This window comes from Mirounga angustirostris, unplaced genomic scaffold (assembly GCF_029215605.1).
Source record: "Mirounga angustirostris isolate CCGP_5_RB_7025 unplaced genomic scaffold, mMirAng1.0.hap1 SCAF_3, whole genome shotgun sequence".
Classification (NCBI taxonomy): Eukaryota; Metazoa; Chordata; class Mammalia; order Carnivora; family Phocidae; genus Mirounga; species Mirounga angustirostris.
In genome coordinates this window covers 53,038,062-53,055,094 of record NW_026991711.1, presented here as the reverse complement: position 1 = coordinate 53,055,094, position 17,033 = coordinate 53,038,062, and the positions used below count along the sequence as shown (strand labels likewise).

At 37.3% G+C, this 17,033-nt stretch overlaps 1 protein-coding gene across 1 annotated transcript in view; it reads right to left on the bottom strand.

Annotated features, from left to right (window-relative positions):
• The window catches only part of DNAJC15 (DnaJ heat shock protein family (Hsp40) member C15), an 82,166-nt gene that overhangs the window by 32,709 nt on the left and 32,424 nt on the right, over nt 1-17,033 (bottom strand). Inside the window, exon 4 of the mRNA XM_064586061.1 lies at nt 7,893-7,969. Within this exon, the coding sequence (XP_064442131.1) occupies nt 7,893-7,969 (77 nt within the window). The remainder of the gene's footprint in view (nt 1-7,892; nt 7,970-17,033) is intronic.

Here is a 17,033-nt window from a genome sequence, read left to right as displayed (position 1 = left end):
AGCTACTAGACTGCCAGATTTCATTTCCATTGCTATTTCGGATGGGGTAAACGCAGTCAAAAGTTTTAACCTCTCTGTACTTCAGATTCCTCATTGTAAAACAGGGCTAAGAACAACATATTCCTCATAGAGCGACTGTAGGGATTAAATGAGTTAAAGCCGACAAAGTGCTAGAGCAGTGCCTGGCATGTAGCAAGTGCTTCAGAATAGTTAGCTTTCATTATTATTATTATGTTTCAACAGAGCATCTCAAAACTCTTCATAGCTCATAATTTATTTAACTTGTGAGAAACCTATGGGAAAAGCTGTAACAAAAATTGAGAACGTTAAATGAACTTAAAATTATTTCAGTAAAAACTAATTTATCCAGTATTGGAAAAGTTTCTGACTAGCACATTTTCCAAGCAAGGAAACAAAATTAACAGTTAACAACAACAAAATTCTGGTATTGCTAATTAATAGCTATACTATCTTATCTAAGTTATTTAACTTTCCTGGGTCTCAAATTGGGACAATGGCAGCTGACTTAAAGTACAGAGTGGTTGTTGTAAAGCTCAAAGTAATTTAATTTGTATGGATGAACCACACTGTACTGGATAAAAGCAGGTACTTTTAGAGATATTCAAACATAGGTTCAACATTCTGATTCCACCATTCATTAGCTGCAAAACTCTGTCTTGCTCACTTAAACTCTCTGAGTGAAAATTCTCTCCTAAGTAAAATGGACATACTAAACTATCTCCCACAGGGCGCTTGGGTGGCTCAGTCATTAAGCATCTGCCTTCGGCTCAGGTCATGATCCCAGGGTCCTGGGATCGAGCCCCTCCCTGCTCTGCGGGAAGCCTGCTTCTCCCTCTCCCACTTCCCCTGCTTATGTTCCCTCTCTCGCTGTGTCTCTCTCTGTCAAATAAACAAATAAAATTAAAATAAATAAATAAATAAAATAAACTACCTCCCAGGATTATTTTAAGAATAAATTAGATAATGCAAGTAAAAGGATCAGCATAACCTAGCATAGAGTTAGTGTTCAAAAATAACTAGCCTTTAGTTATTATTATAAAGATAAAGCATGCTTATGAAAATATATTACATATTTCCCACTTTTAAAAATGTAGTATAAGAGGCGCCTGGGTGGCTCAGTTGGTTAAGCGACTGCCTTCGGCTCAGGTCATGATCCTGGAGTCCCTGGATCGAGTCCCGAATCGGGCTTCCTGCTCGGCGGGGAGTCTGCTTCTCCCTCTGACCCTCCCCTCTCTCCTGTGCTCTCTCTCATTCTCTCTCTCAAATAAATAAATAAAATCTTTAAAAAAAAAAAAAAAAAACCTTTAAAAATGTAGTATAAGTAACCTAATTTATTTCTTGAATGACTCAAAAGTATTAACCTGAGTATAAATTAAGTGCAAAGAAATTCTTAAGATCTGCAGATATTTTTGTTCACCCTTGTCTTTTTTTTTTTTTTTTTTAAAGATTTTATTTATTTGACAGAGAGAGATACAGCGAGAGAGGGAACACAAGCAGGGGGAGTGGGAGAGGGAGAAGCAGGCTTCCCGCGGAGCGGGGAGCCCAATGCGGGGCTCGATCCCAGGACCCTGGGACCATGACCTGAGCCAAAGGCAGACGCTTAACAACCGAGCCACCCAAGTGCCCCTGTTCACCCTTGTCTTAAAAGAGTCCTCGAATGCTTTCCATTTAAGTTCTTCTGTCTGTTTTTAGCACTGCCTCCCGTGATATCAGCTGTGAACCCTTGATTCTGCCATTGTTCCAGTCTAGCTATTCCTTGACAGTTACTTATACTTCTAATCTTTTGAGGTTAAGTAACAGATCACCAAGCATGTTAAAACACACTATCAACTGCTGAATATAAAATATTCTTCTATGAATAAAAAAATGTCTTGAGTCAAAGACAAAATCAAAAGAGAAAAAAAACATCGAGACAAATGCAAATGAAAATGGAAATATAACAACAAATTTATGGGATGCAGCAAAAGCAGTTCTAAGATGGAAGTTTACAGTCAGTTTATAGTAATAAATGCCTATATTAAGAAAAAAGAAAGAGCTCAAATAAACAACTTTATTTATGCCTCAGGGAAGTAGAAAAAAGAAGGATAAACTAAGGCCAAAGTTAGTTGAAGGAAGGAAATAACAAAGATCCAGAGTAAAAATAAATGAAACAAAGATTAAAAAGACAATAAAAAGTTGTCTTTTATTGTCTTAATGAAATGAAGGGCTGTGTTTTTGAAAAGATAAACAAAATAGGCAAACCATTAGCTAGACTCTCAAGAAAAAAGCAGAGAGAACTCAAATAAAATCAGAAATGAAAGAGAAGACATTACAACTGATACCACAAAAATACAAAGGATCATAACTATTATCAACCATTATACACCAACAAAATGGACAATGTAGAAGAGACAAATACTACAAACATATAAACTACCAAGACTGAATGAGGAAGAAATAGAAAATCTGAACAGACCAATTATTAACAATGGATTGAATCACTAATCAAAAACCTCCCAACAGAGAAAACCCCAGGATGAGACACCTTCACTGAAATCTACCAAACATCTAAAGAATACCAATTCTCCTCAAACTTTTCCAAAAAATAGAAGAGGAAACGCCTTCCAAACTCATTTTATGAGGCAAGCATTATCCTGATACCACAAGCAGACAAGGACACTAGAAGAAAAGAAAATTACAGGCCAATATGCCCGATGAACATTGATGCCAAACTCATCAGCAAAATATAAGCAAACCAAATTCAACAAAACATTAAAAGGATCATACATCATGAACAAGTAGGATTTATTCCAGGGATGAAAGGATGGTGCAATATCCACAGATCAATCAATGTGAAACACCATAAATGTGAAACAAAATAAAGGATAAAAATCATGACATTTCCAAAGATGTAGAAAAACATTTGACAAAATTCAACACCCATTCATGACAAAAACTCTCAACAAAGTTAGTATAGAGGGAATATACCTCAACATGATAAAGGCCATATGACAAATGCATAGCAACTATCATACTCAATGGTGAAAAGCTCAGAGTTTTTCCTCTGAGATTAGATACAACACAGGTTGTCTGCTCTCACCACTTTTATCCAACATAGTACTGGAAGTCATGGCCAGAGGAATTAGGCAAGAAGAAGAAATGAAGAGCATCCAAATCGGAAACAAAGAAGTAAAACTGCAGATGACATGATATTACATAAAGAAAACCCTGAAACTGTTAGAACTAACCAATCAATTAGGTAAAGTTGGAGGATACAAAATCAATATACAAAAATCTGTTGCCCCTCTAATACACTAAAAACAAACTATCAGAAAGAGAAAGTAAGAAAATCCCATTTACAATTGCATCAAAAAGAATAAAATACCTAGAAATAAATTTAACCAAGGAGGTTAAAGACCTATACACTGAAAACTATAAGACATTGGTGAAAGAAATTAAAAACACCAATAAATAGAAGGATATCCCACACTCACGGATTGGAAGAATTCATTTTGTTAAAATGTCCAGACTATTCAAAGCAATCTACAGATACAATGAAATCCCTATCAAAATTCCTAAGGCATTTTTCACAAAAATGGAACAATCCTAAAATTTGTATGGAACCACAAAGACTCCAAATAGCCAAAGCAATCTTGGGAAAGAACAAAGGTGGAGGCATCACACTTCCTAAATTCAAACTATATTACAGACCTATAATAATCAAAACAGTATGGTATTAGGTTAAAAACAGACACATACATCAATGGAACAGAATAGAGAACCCAGAAATAAACCCATATATATATGGTCAATTATGACAAAGGAGCCAAAAACAGAAAACAAATAAACGATAGTTTCCTCAATAAATGGTATTGGGAAATCTGGACAGCCACATGCAAAGGAATGAAACCGGACCCTTATCACACCACACATGAAAATCAACTCAAAATGGATTAAAGCCTTGAACTAAAGACCTGAAACCATAAAGCTCCTAGAAGGAAATACAGGGGGTAAGCTCCTTGACATCAGTCTTTGCAGTAATTTTTAAAATTTGAAATCAAAAGCAAAGGCAACAAAACAAAATTAAACAAGTGGGACTACATCAAACTTTAAAAAGTTTCTACACAGTAAGGAAAACCATCAACAAGATGAAAGAAGTCACCTATGGAATAGGGAGAAAATATTTGTGAATCATATATCTAGTAGGAGGTTATTTCCAAAATAAAGAACTCATACAATTCAATAATATAGCATAGCTAGATAGATAGGTGGATCTGATTTCAAAATGAGTGGAGGATCTGACTAGACCTTTTTCCAAAAACATAAAATGGCAAACAGGTACATGAGGTGATCAGCATCACTAATCACCGGGGAAATGCAAATCAAAACCACAATGAGATATCACCTCACAGCTTGTAGAATGACTGTCATCAAAAAGACAAGAAATAAACAAATGTTAGAAAGATGCAAAGGGAACTGTTCATGGAAATGTAAACTTTGCAATCTATATGTATTATACATATAGCAAATCAATATGTTTTACATCCTACATATACAATGTTTTTTGTCAATTATATCTCAATAAAACTAAAGGAGAATTTTTAAAATTAAAAAAAATTTAAAAAAAAAGTCTTTTAGTGTAAGGACTATTAGGGTATTCCTTTTCACTGTTTTTTGAAAGTCCTCTGGGGGACCATTTCAAACTTACTTTTTGTTTTGTAGATACTTCCCAGATAGCCAATCAAGACACTGTCTGATTCTAAAGACTACTAAGTTTTGAAAAAGAAGTCATTAAACACTGCACCAGGGCTATGAACACTTTAACTGCCTAATTATTAAGAAATGAAAAACACATTATTTTTTTTTTAATTCCAATATGTTTAGTTTCCTGTAGTAAGTCTATATTTATCATTCTCTTTCCTTTATTAGTTATGTTTCCTAGCTCTTCTGTAGATATTTGACATGTCTCCTTAGGTAGATACTAAAGAACAGAAGCTATGTTTTGTATCTTAAAATAGCATCTAGTATTAAATATGCAATAGATGCTTAATGCATTTTATACAGCCCTCCAAAAGAAAATGGCTATAAAGGGGCACCTGGGTGGCTCAGTCGTTAAGCATCTGCCTTTGGCTCAGGTCTTGATCCCAGCGTCCTGGGATCGAGCCCCGCATTGGGCTCCCTGCTCAGCAGGGGTCTGCTTCTCCCTCTGACCCTCCTCCTTCTCATGTTCTCTCTCTCTCTCCCATTCTCTCTCTCTCTCTCCAATAAATAAATAAAATCTTTAAAAAAAAAAAGGTAATAATTATCAGACTCATAGTGATGAACTTTGGGAATGAGGGAAGTATTCTTGTGTGCCTACAGAGTTTATTCCCTTTTCCTTATTGCTATATTAAGTCTCTAGGAACTTAGTACATTTTAATAAATTTATTTGTTGTTCTAAAGATTAAACAAGATGGGAGAATCGTAGTTCTTAAACATAGTATAAAAATTAAATAAAGAGCAATGGATCTCCAGTACAAACAATTTCACCATGAAATTGAAAGTATAACTTTAAATATCACATTTCCTAGATCAAGGAATACACAGTGTTCCCTGGAATGTGTACCCACTTTGACTGGGACTGGGAATTGGGGTGCATGGAACTGAGTGGTGTTCTCTAATCCTGGGGCAAATGGAGTAGTTTTGGTTTCATCATTTTTACTATTGGTCTTTTGAGTAACATTTAGCTTAACACAGTTCCACAGAAGTTTTCAAAAAGTATGAGAATCACACATGTGCATCACTTCAGAGAGTAACAGGTATAGTAATAGTTTTTCTGGGCAGCTCGGTAAAATATATTAGGTTTCATGAATATGTAAGAATGTACAGGATCATCTAGTAGCACATAGAGTATTTTTTAATAGGTTATCCATACAGTCAGCTCCATTTTGCCTTTACCTATTTGTTATATAGTCTATATAGCTTAGATTCATTGATCATAGAGAATGGAGCCACGGCAATGTATTCACATCTTAAAGAATCTTCTCAAAATCAACACTACCTGATTGAAAGAAAGGGCTAGAGGAAAGCAAATAAGGCTTACCCTTCTATTTAATGTGTTAAGAGCAAATATTTAGCTTCTGCATTTGTGATACAGATAGGAAGAAAGAGGAGCCAACATTTATTTAGCACCTGTTATTTGGTAGGTACTTTTATAAAAAGGTATCCTCCTATCATTTTACATTATTTCAACAAGGCTAAATAGTATTAATTCTATTCAAAACTGAAGAAACTGAAGGGCAGAAGAACTAAAAATAAGTTGACCGGGGGGCACCTGGGTGGCTCAGTCGGTTAAGCATCTGCCTTCAGCTCAGGTCACGATCCCAGGGTCCTGGGATCAAGTCCCGCATCGGGCTCCCTGCTCAACAGAAGCCTGCTTCTCCTTCTCCCTCTGCCTGCCACTCCCTCTGCTTGTGCTCTCTCTGTCAAATAAATAAAATCTTAAAAAAAATAAATAAATAAAATAACTTGACCAGACTCGTACAATGTGGTGCTTTAGTGATAGAACCGGGACAAGGATCTGTTTTGCTCAGCTGGTATTTGTTGAGTAGTTACTAAGTGCCATGTTTATATTAAGAATTATCTATGTATTAGTCTTCACAACAGTCCTAGGCAATAGAAACTGATATTATGTTTATTTTACAAATGATGACATTGAGGTCACACAGCTGGTAAATGGTAAAACCGGTATTCATACTCAGACTCACCTGTAATTAGAGGATATACTCTTAACAGCAAATTATCCTTGTGAAATTTTCTACAGTTTCTAGTTCAACAGGATAAACCTTTATAACCATAAATCTTAAGTTCTAATTATCTGTCTCAATAACAGGAGTGCCTTGGATGATGTTAAATGATATTCTCAAGAACCTTTGTATATTCCTATTTCAAGACTATGAATGGGATGGTGTGGGGACCCAATAAAACTTCAAGAAAAATAACAATGCCATCCTGAATAATATTAAAGCAAATAATAATCAGCAATATAGCCAACTTCCTAATTTGGTTCCCCTACCTGAAACCTATTCTCAGTGAGAGATTTCATCTTTTATTTAATAAAGCACCAAGCTGAACTGAGCTGTTTCCCTTGCTTGTTCACCCCTTTGTTTTTCTTGCTAAGGCAAAAGAAGTAATTAAATGTTTTGGCCTTAAAAATCTGCTAATCTACAAGAGATTTAAAAGACTATATCAACATAGGGCTTTATGACCTATATTGCTTGTGTTGATTAAATCATCAGAAGATCTGTTGTGGATGACATACTATAACCAACCCCCACAAAAATTTGAGTGAGTTCTAAAGGAACATAAAGTAAACAAATGAATATATCAACTAGCAAATCTATAGCAGGGTACATCACTTAACACTAAAGTTAGGAAGATATCACAGAGCAATCACACAACAACATTAACTTTCTCCTATGCTGTCCAAAGTCACACAATAGATACTAAGGTGAAACAATTATAATAAAATATGCTAGATCAAATTATGGAAATAGAAAAGAATTGTGAAACAGATCCCATGTTATAACAGAAAAATGATTAGATAGCAAATTATAAAACTAAATCCAGAAACAATTCAGTGTCACAATAAGGGATATTTTGATAATTGCTGTGAAACTAGTATTAAGAGTTCCTTGTTAAGGAATAAAGACACAGCACATCATGCCTGATATTTTTAGGGGGAGTAGGATATTCTCTTAGATGTGAAGTTTTAAAATGTAAAAATTTTGTATTTTCTTCCTCTGCCTCCTATTCATAACTTAAAATATAAGGATAACTTTACTGTAACATTTTCTCCTTTTTCCAAAACAAGCTTGGCCACAAACAAAATAATACTTATTCAGCACACGTACCTTATACCCAAAATAAGACTAGCTTCTCGCCTACTCATTTTCTGTTCAAATCCTCCTTTATAGTAGGATGAAAGGCTCTGTACAGGAAAGAAAGAGCATGATATAATTAGTTCCACGTATGAGGTGGCATGACCTCAATCCCATCATAGCTGCAGTAAGAGCAATGCATTTTACTAGAAGTCAACTCGAAACTGTGAAGGGGCGAGCACTAAGCAATGATCCTTTACAAGAAACCATGACCAAGATGAACTTAATATTTCACTTTCAAATACATTAATTTTTCTACACTAAGATATACCAGAAAAAAAGAAATCAGTAGAAGCAAAAGGCTTGAACTTTTCCTAAACTCTGCAGTAATTTTCTCATTGGATAACCTTGATAAGTTATTAATGTTAGTATGACACACATCTTTTTTACCTCCAGGACTGGCTGATAGAGAAGGAAGAGGAGGAACTGACAAAGTGGGGAGGACATCAGGATAGCAGACAGGCAGGCCAAGAGAGACCAGAAAACAACTGCAAGGTCCCTGAAAGGTGACTGGAAAGGCAGGAGCCAGGAAGAGAGTAGTATTAGAGAGGCTATTGGGCCAGACTGGCCGGGGGGTGGGGACAGGCCATAAGCAATAGAAATAATTTAGGATTCTATTCTCAGAGCACTGGAGTAATGTCATTTGACTTTCTTTTGAAAGGATTACTCTAAATGCTATGTGGAGAATAGAAAGAGTGGTGCAAGAGGGAAGCAGGAGACCCGTTAAGAGGACATAACAATAATCTAGGCAAGAGATGATGGTGGTATGGGCCAGTGTGGTAATAGCAGAGCTAGTTTAAAAGTGATCAGATTCTAAATGTATTCTGAAAGCAACACTATGAGAGAGGGATCAAAGATGATGTAGTAAACACTACCATACACTGCGCAGCTTCTCCTTCAGAAGTGAAGGACTTACACTTTGGGTGCTGGGGCTGTTGCTGGCAGATGGCAGTGAGCCGTCAGACTCTTCAGGAATTGCCTTGGCTGAAGAAAGTCAAGTTCAGGTCCCCTTCCCAGAGCAGTCTCTATTTAATGACTGGTTGATATGGGGGTATAAACACTGTAGTTCTCTAGAGCTCAGTCCTTAGACTTCATATCTATAATTCACTTATCAGGTGATATCATTTAGTCTCATGGCTCCTTGCCCCAATCTGGGACAACCACCATGAGCCATCTGGGCTTCAGAGCTTGGCATGGGGTTGGCTGAGGCCTTTGTTACGACTGTACTGCAGCCTAAATTGTCCCTTTGTCCTTCTTCCTTCTCTTCCCTTCTGGAACTGTCGATCATACGAGCACTCCCTAATGAACTACTGTTGTACGATTTCTATTCCTTTAGTGCCCACGGTTCGTGGTCATACTGCTTCGAAGAATGAAGAGGGAGACCAGACGAAGAGTGGTAGACAGCAAGGCAAAGTTTATTGAGCGACAGTACAAAACTCCCAGAGAGGGAGGAGACCCAAGAGGGTTGCCATTTTGACATTTAAATCCAGGGGTTCTTATGAGCTCTTTTGTGGAACTATCTTAAGGATCCTAAGTGTGGGCCCCCTGTGGATTGGCTGCTAAGGCATGCCAATCAGGGCTTTGATCACACACCCGTCTACCTACTGGGTTATTATTCACATGCTGGTGGTCTTTTGGGTTAAATGGAGATATCCATATCTAAATGGAGAAGTGTGACTTGGAGGTAACATTGGGGAGTCATGAGTATATATACAGTATGTAAAGCCATGAGACTGAATGAGATCACCTAAGGAGTGAGAGAAGAGAAGAAGTCCAAAGACTGAACCCTAGAGATTGCAAGTCTGAGGGGCAGAGAAATGGAGATGAATCAGTAAGCAGACAGGAGGCCCAGCAGTGAGGCAGAAGGAAAAGCAGACACCAAAAGTAAGGGAAAAACAGTTTCAAACACTTCTGATAGGTTAAGTTAGATGTGAGCTGAGACCTGACTGCTGGATTTATCAAAGAGGTCAAAGTCGTTGACAAGAGCTGCAGGGAGGGGCGCCTGGGTGGCTCAGTCATTAAGCGGCTGGCTGCCTTCCGCTCAGGTCATGATCCCAGGGTCCTGGGTTTGAGCCCCCACATCGGGCTCCCTGAGCAATGGGAAGCCTGCTTCTCCCTGTCCCACTCCCCCTGCTTGTGCTCCTTCTCTCACTGTGTCTCTGCCAAATAAATAAATAAAATCTTTAACAAAAAAAGCTCTTTTTTAGAGCTGCAGGGAGTGGGAGTGAGAGTCTGATTAGAGTGGGTTTAAGAGAGAACAGGAGGGAAGGAATGGGAGACATCAAGTACAGACAATGCTTTAGGAGTTCTTAACGGAGAAACAGGATGCATGAACTCAACTTTGAAAAGGAAAAAATACATCAATGATTGTACTGCTTATAAGTTTTTAAAACATGAACCCCTATTTTTGTAAGGAAAAATAAGTAAGTGTATGTTTACATAAAACAACACCAGAAAGTATATACACTAAAATGTTATTTTTGGTTGGTGACATCATGAGTAATTTTTTTTTCTTTATGTTTATTTTTACTTTCTAAATTTTCAACAATGAACACAGGCTACCTGTACAATTTTTAAAAAAGAGAACTAAATAAAAGACCAAGGAAATTATTAGAACTTAAAAAATGAACCAGATCTGGTCATTTATATAAGCTGTTGTCTTTGAACAGCTTGTTAAAAATTTCTACTTGGTAATAATTCCCTGGCAATTAATTCATTTAAACAAGCACTTCAGCACCTAGTACATGCCAGGAACATTTCAAATGAGACAGGTCAAGTTTTGTCCTTCATCACACAGATGCTAACCTATCAATGTACCAGTGTTGTGAGGAATATGATAGATGATTTCAAGTTTCAAGTAATTAACAATCTAGAAAGAAAACTAAAAATAATACCCTTCTCCAAGGTCTGAGTGGAGGAAGAGAATCAAATTATTTAAGTACACATAGTAACCTGGACAAATTATACACACGCACACACGTACATGTATACACACACACACGTACATGTATACACACACACACACACACGGAGGGGAATATATAAAAGACTAGGGGATCTAACAGAGGAATAACAGCTGGTTTTAAGTTTTCTCTCAGCAGACTAAAATTTTTACTGGATGCGTACCTTTCTCCCTGACATTTCTGTAAGTATTTATTTACCTTAGAGAGCTCCAAAATGTCAACATAATAAACATGATAAATTGATGTTTCATGAAGTGTCACTCCCACTAGTCACAAAGCTCATTAACCCTAATGGCAGGTATTGTATCTGAGCAATTGTTTACTTTTAGTTTTGCCCAGATGGAAAAGGAGACCCAGAACTTAAAATCTAGCATTTGGATGAGGCTCACACCCTAAAACACTGACCTGCTTATGAGTAAGTGAATCTGTGCGTATCTGTAAGGAACAACTATAGAACAACTACATCAAATAGAGCAGATAAACTTTTTTTTTTTTGGTTATACTTTTCTAATAGAATTTCTAAGAACAGAAACAGTATGATTCCACTACTTTTATGCTGCTATTTGAAATATACCCTGAACCTTACAAATTATTATTTTGTATTATTCTATTCATAAAGTATATATATAAACAACATACCTCAAAATCATTTTCCATCTAAAATTAGCATTAAGGGTGCCTGGGTGGCTCAGTTGGTTAAGCGTCTGCCTTCAGCTCAGGTCATGATCTCAGGGTCCTGGGATCAAGTCCCACATCGGGATCCCTGCTCAGCAGGGAGTCTTTTTCTCCCTCTGCTTCTACCCCTCCTCTGGCTCATGCTCTCTTGCTCTCTCGCTTGCTCTCTCTCTCAAATAAATAAAAATCTTTTATAAATAAATAAATAAAAAAATTAAAAATTAGCATTAAATGCTATAGTGTCATATATTATCAAAGGAAATATGAAATTAACCAAGTTAAACAAAATCTTCATTAGAAAATTTACTCAAGGGTGCCTGGGTGGCTCAGTTGGTTAAGCGACTGCCTTCGGCTCAGGTCATGATCCTGGAGTCCCTGGATCAAGTCCCGCATCGGGCTCCCTGCTCGGCAGGGAGTCTGCTTCTCCCTCTGACCCTCCCCCCTCTCATGTACTCGCTCTGTCTCATTCTCTCTCTCTCAAATAAATAAATAAAATCTTTAAAAAAAAAAAAAAAAAGAAAATTTACTCAACCAAGAGGTGGAAATACAAAAGCCCTCCAGACAACCAAAGAAGAACTGTGTCATTCCATAATCTTAAGAAATACACTTACCATAAACTATAAATTCCTATTATTTACAATAATCTATTTCATTTAGAGAGCCACAGAGGGATGATATTAATTTGTGCTGTTTCCATGAATTTCACTTAACCATAAGACAAAGGAAATCCAATTTTTATTTTTATTTTTTTATTTTTTAAAGATTTTATTTATTTATTTGACAGAGAGAGACACAGAGAGAGAGGGAACACAAGCAGGGGGCGTGGGAGAGGAAGAAGCAGGCTTCCTGCTGAGCAGGGAGCCTGATGCAGGGCTCAATCCCAGAACCCTGGGATCATGACCTGAGCTGAAGGCAGACGCTTAACGACTGAGCCACCCATGTGCCCCAGAAGTCCAATTTTTAAAAATTATATTCAAATAAAAGGACATTTTCACAAATAGAAAAATAAAAGCCTTAAAAGAAGATGAACGACTTGGGTTTTTTCCCCCAGGAAAAAAATAAGGGGTAAACATTAGCTGAGTTAATAACATGTTAATATATTAAAAATCAAGCAAAAAAGTACTGGCTCAAAACAGAAGATTGCATACAAAAGGTCTTTTGCTTTCTAAAGTGCCTTTGAAATGAGAAGAGAGATGTTTTTAAAAGGAAAAGTCCATTACAGGCCTAGAAAACAAGAGATGATACATACAAGTAACTTTAAAGAAATTCTGTAAGGTTGAAAACAGGTAAGACTGCACATACAGAAAAATAACTGCAGCCTCAAACACCAGAGGAAAAAAGAAAACCCTTCTCAGGAAATTAAGAAGAAAACCCTACCTTTCGAGTCAACAAATACAATAACAACATCAGGATAATTAATTAAACCAGAACAGCAGAGATGACCATTTCTAACTCCAGTAATACAGAGCATAAGGGGCCTACCGCCTGTCATTTTGCCCTCAGGCTAAGAAAGACAACTGCATGCCTGGGATGTATCTCATTGTTGGGGGTAGGTCCCAAGAGAAGCCAAGGAGAGTACTAGCAGATCACATTTCAGAACCCAGAAGGCCGGGGAGGGACACAGTTATGCCAAGGAATAAAATATACATGGTACTCAATCTCTCCTCAATCTCCCTCTGGAGGTCCCAAGCCTGCCTCTGGGCTCCTTGCTTTGGAAGACATGCTGTTGACATAACCCATCTATGTATTCACAGACCACTATCAACCCTCTCATTTAATTAAATTACTGAAGTGAGTCTACCAAACTGCTGAGGAAGGCCACTTATATTAATCAACTTAGTTCCCACAAACAGAAACCAATAACCAAGGATTATCAGACATTTGAACAAATCCAGTATAATGGGGGAAAAGCAGAACAAAGATGAACAAAGAACAACTGGCTTTTGGAGGAAGGAGATAAATCAGGAAACAGAAGAGGATTTAACAAAATTTGAATTAGTATCTTAGAGCCATAAAGGGTAAGTTGCTATGAAAAAGAAGAAAATTTTCAGATATTAAAATATTACTGATGGGGTGCCTGGGTGGCTCAGTTGGTTAAGCCACTGCCTTCGGCTCAAGTCATGATCCTGGAGTCCCTGGATCGAGTCCCGCATCGGGCTCCCTGCTCAGCAGGGAGTCTGCTTCTCCCTCTGACCCTCCCCCTTCTCACGCTCTCTCTCTCTCATTCTCTCTCTCAAATAAATAAATAAAATCTTTAAAATATTACTGATGTAAAAAATTTAGCAGATGGACTAAATAACAGAATGTCCACTGCTAAAAACCAACCTGGTGATCTGGAAAATAAGCTGTGGAAATACTGTGGAATGTAAAACAAAAAGATAAGATGGAAAATAAGAAAGATACACTTAGAGGTCCAATGTGTCTCTAATAAGAGTTCCAGGAACAGAGAAGAGAGACAGTGGAAGGAAAAAATAATTAAAGAACAGCATAAGAGAATCTTCTAAAACAAAAGATAGACAATTTTCACTTAAGTCTCACTAAGAATACCTGTGAAATTTCAGAACATCAATAATAAAGAGAAAACCCCCAAAACTTCCAGAGTTAAAAAACAAACAAAAATCACCAAAAAACTGAAGTTTGTGTTTTAGACAGAAACAACAAAAGAAAACCAAAACAGGCTGCTTACAAAGGAACAATCAGAACAATCAGAAATGAGAAACATCAGAAATTCTGGCTGAGAGTCTTAGTGTACCAGAAAATGTGGCTAAGAATATGCAAGAAAGCATGTATGTGGCCACTGAGGTTCATTCAGTCTGACCAGATTTTTTTTTTTTTAAAGTAATCTCTACCCCCATCATGGGGCTTGAATTCATGATGCCAAGATCAAGAGCTGCAGCAGGCTCCACTGAATGAGCCAGCCAGGAGCCCCCTGAGCAGAGATTTCTGTCCTCCTCTCATACTGGCTCCACCAGATTCCAAAGAGCCAGCAGCTAACTGATGATTAACAGTGAGAGCAAAAGAAACAAACTGTTGGCAGAGAAGAACTTAAGACATTTACCATCCATGCATTCCATATGAAAAAATTACTCCAGGCAGTATTCCAGAAAAATGGAGGGAAAAAAGGTATGAAAAAACAAAGATGAGATTTAAGAACAAGATGATGTTAAAGCACAGAGAAAGCAAACTTCAAGAAAAAACTTAAAAAGAACCCACAGGAACTTGAACCTTGCAGGCCTTCTTTTGAGTCACAGAGATTTAGTGGCACACGATTACAATTCCCATTTTTTACCAACTCTATTTAGTTTCATAATGAATCATATTTACAACATCAAAACACTGTAAATGCCGTTGTTTTGTGAAGATTGACACTTTGAAATCATTAGTTTGCCAAGAGAAAGTATGTATATATTTATTTCTCAGTTTCCCTAGAATTACTAATATTTAAAGAATTGTTTAAGACACTCTTATCTTCAGAGAGGTATAATTATGATGACGATGATGATGATAAAGGTATTCTAAGAAATATTTTCACTGCAAATTGCAGTAGCACTTTGTTGGGGAAAAAGGGGCCAGATTTATATAAAAGTGTTCCTTACCTCAGGCCCACAAAGGAGAAGGAAAGAGGGATACATCATTTCTCTCCTTAAGAAATGCAGGTGCCAAGTTCAGTATACCCGTGACAATCTCTTAAATTATTCTACCTTATCCGTGAGCCTCCACAGAGCAGTGAAAATTTTCTCATTTTCTTGCTCTCTCTTCCTTTACAATGTTAAATAATGTAGTTCTACAAAACTTGTCTTTTGTTTACAATATAAATATATCTACTGAAGATCACCTTAACAGAAGAGAAATAATTTCTGAAATTTGCTCCATTCGTTATTTATAAACATATGGAAAGACATAAATAACAATCCATTAAAGAACTACGTCACTATTTCCATTCCTATATTTCAAGCCACTATTATCCATTACCTGCACTATCTCAATACCCTCTTAACTGGATTGATAAGCTTTTACTCTGGTTCATTCCTGTCGACATTCCATGCAGTGGGCAGAGTGATAACCTAAAATGCAAATCACATCGCCCCCATGCTCAAAAACCTTCCGAAAGCTTTCCATTACACTGAAAGTAAAATTTGCAGTCTATTGGGCTTGAAATGATCTAGGCCCTACTCTACCACTATTCTCTTTGCATACTCCTCTGGAGTTATTCTCGCTGCAAAGCTCATTTCCACCTCAGGACCTTTGCATTGTCCTCACTGCCTGGAAAGCTCTCTCTTCAGAGATTCACCTGGCCTTCTCCCTCATCTCAGAGAGGACTTCCCTGACCCATCTAATATAGATTCCTCATTGCTTTTATTCTTTAACCTCTTACACTGATTTAGTTTTCTTGAAAGCAGTCAACACTTCTACATATTATGTATTTTACTTACTTGTTAATTGCCTGTGTCCACTAAAATGTATGCTCCTAAGGGCAATGTCTTTTTATGGTTCCCTGACCACAGCCCACTCCCCACAGTAACGTCTGGCATGTAGTAGGAGTTTAATGAATACTTACTGAATGAATGCTAAATACCTATTAATACTGCAGCCAAATAAAATATAAGTAGGAAAACAGAAGGAAAAAATACCCCCCCCAAAAATGTTCCCTCTAATCACACAGACATACTTTTTTTTTTTTAAAGATTTTATTTATTTATTTGAGAGAGAGAGAGAGAGAGAGAGACAGCGAGAGAGGGAACACAAGCAGGGGGGAGAGGGAGAAGCAGGCTTCCCGCGCAGCAGGGAGCCCGATGCGGGGCTCGATCCCAGGACCCTGAGATCATGACCTGAGCCGAAGGCAGACGCTTAACGACTGAGCCACCCAGGCGCCCCCACACAGACATACATTTATAGGTCTGCAATATCACTTGCACTTCTTTTGAACCTGAGTTTAATTATTTGTCAGTATGTCATCCTTTGAAAGTGTGGTCATTGTTCATGACTAACTAAGCCTCACAAGCCTATAATGCCTTTGCTAAAACAAGCCATTCATTCTCAAATTGCTGCAAGCCAAGTTGATCTATCCCACATCTGTTTCTATTTCCCAGAAGTCAATGTTTATGCTATAAGGCTTCAGTGAGTTTTCTCTGCATTGTGTCCAGTGTTACAAAGCAGTTCACTACACTGCAGTTTTTTAGATACCTACTATCATTCATTCTTCACTTATATTCAGCTCAGGAGAGTAACTACAATGCCTGTAGATGAATGTATAAGCCCTACAGATTTCAGGATTGGAATCTTATCATTTTATGTTTGAGATGACCAGGTGCTGGTACAAGGGGACCAGTCTCAAATTTTAGGATGAAATAAATTCTTGGGTAAGCTCCATCAGGGTAGGGACCATGTCTATTTTGTTCATCAACTATACCCAGCTTCTACCACAGGGATTAGTATAGAAAATCACTGCAAGAATAAATAATATTAATTAAACAAA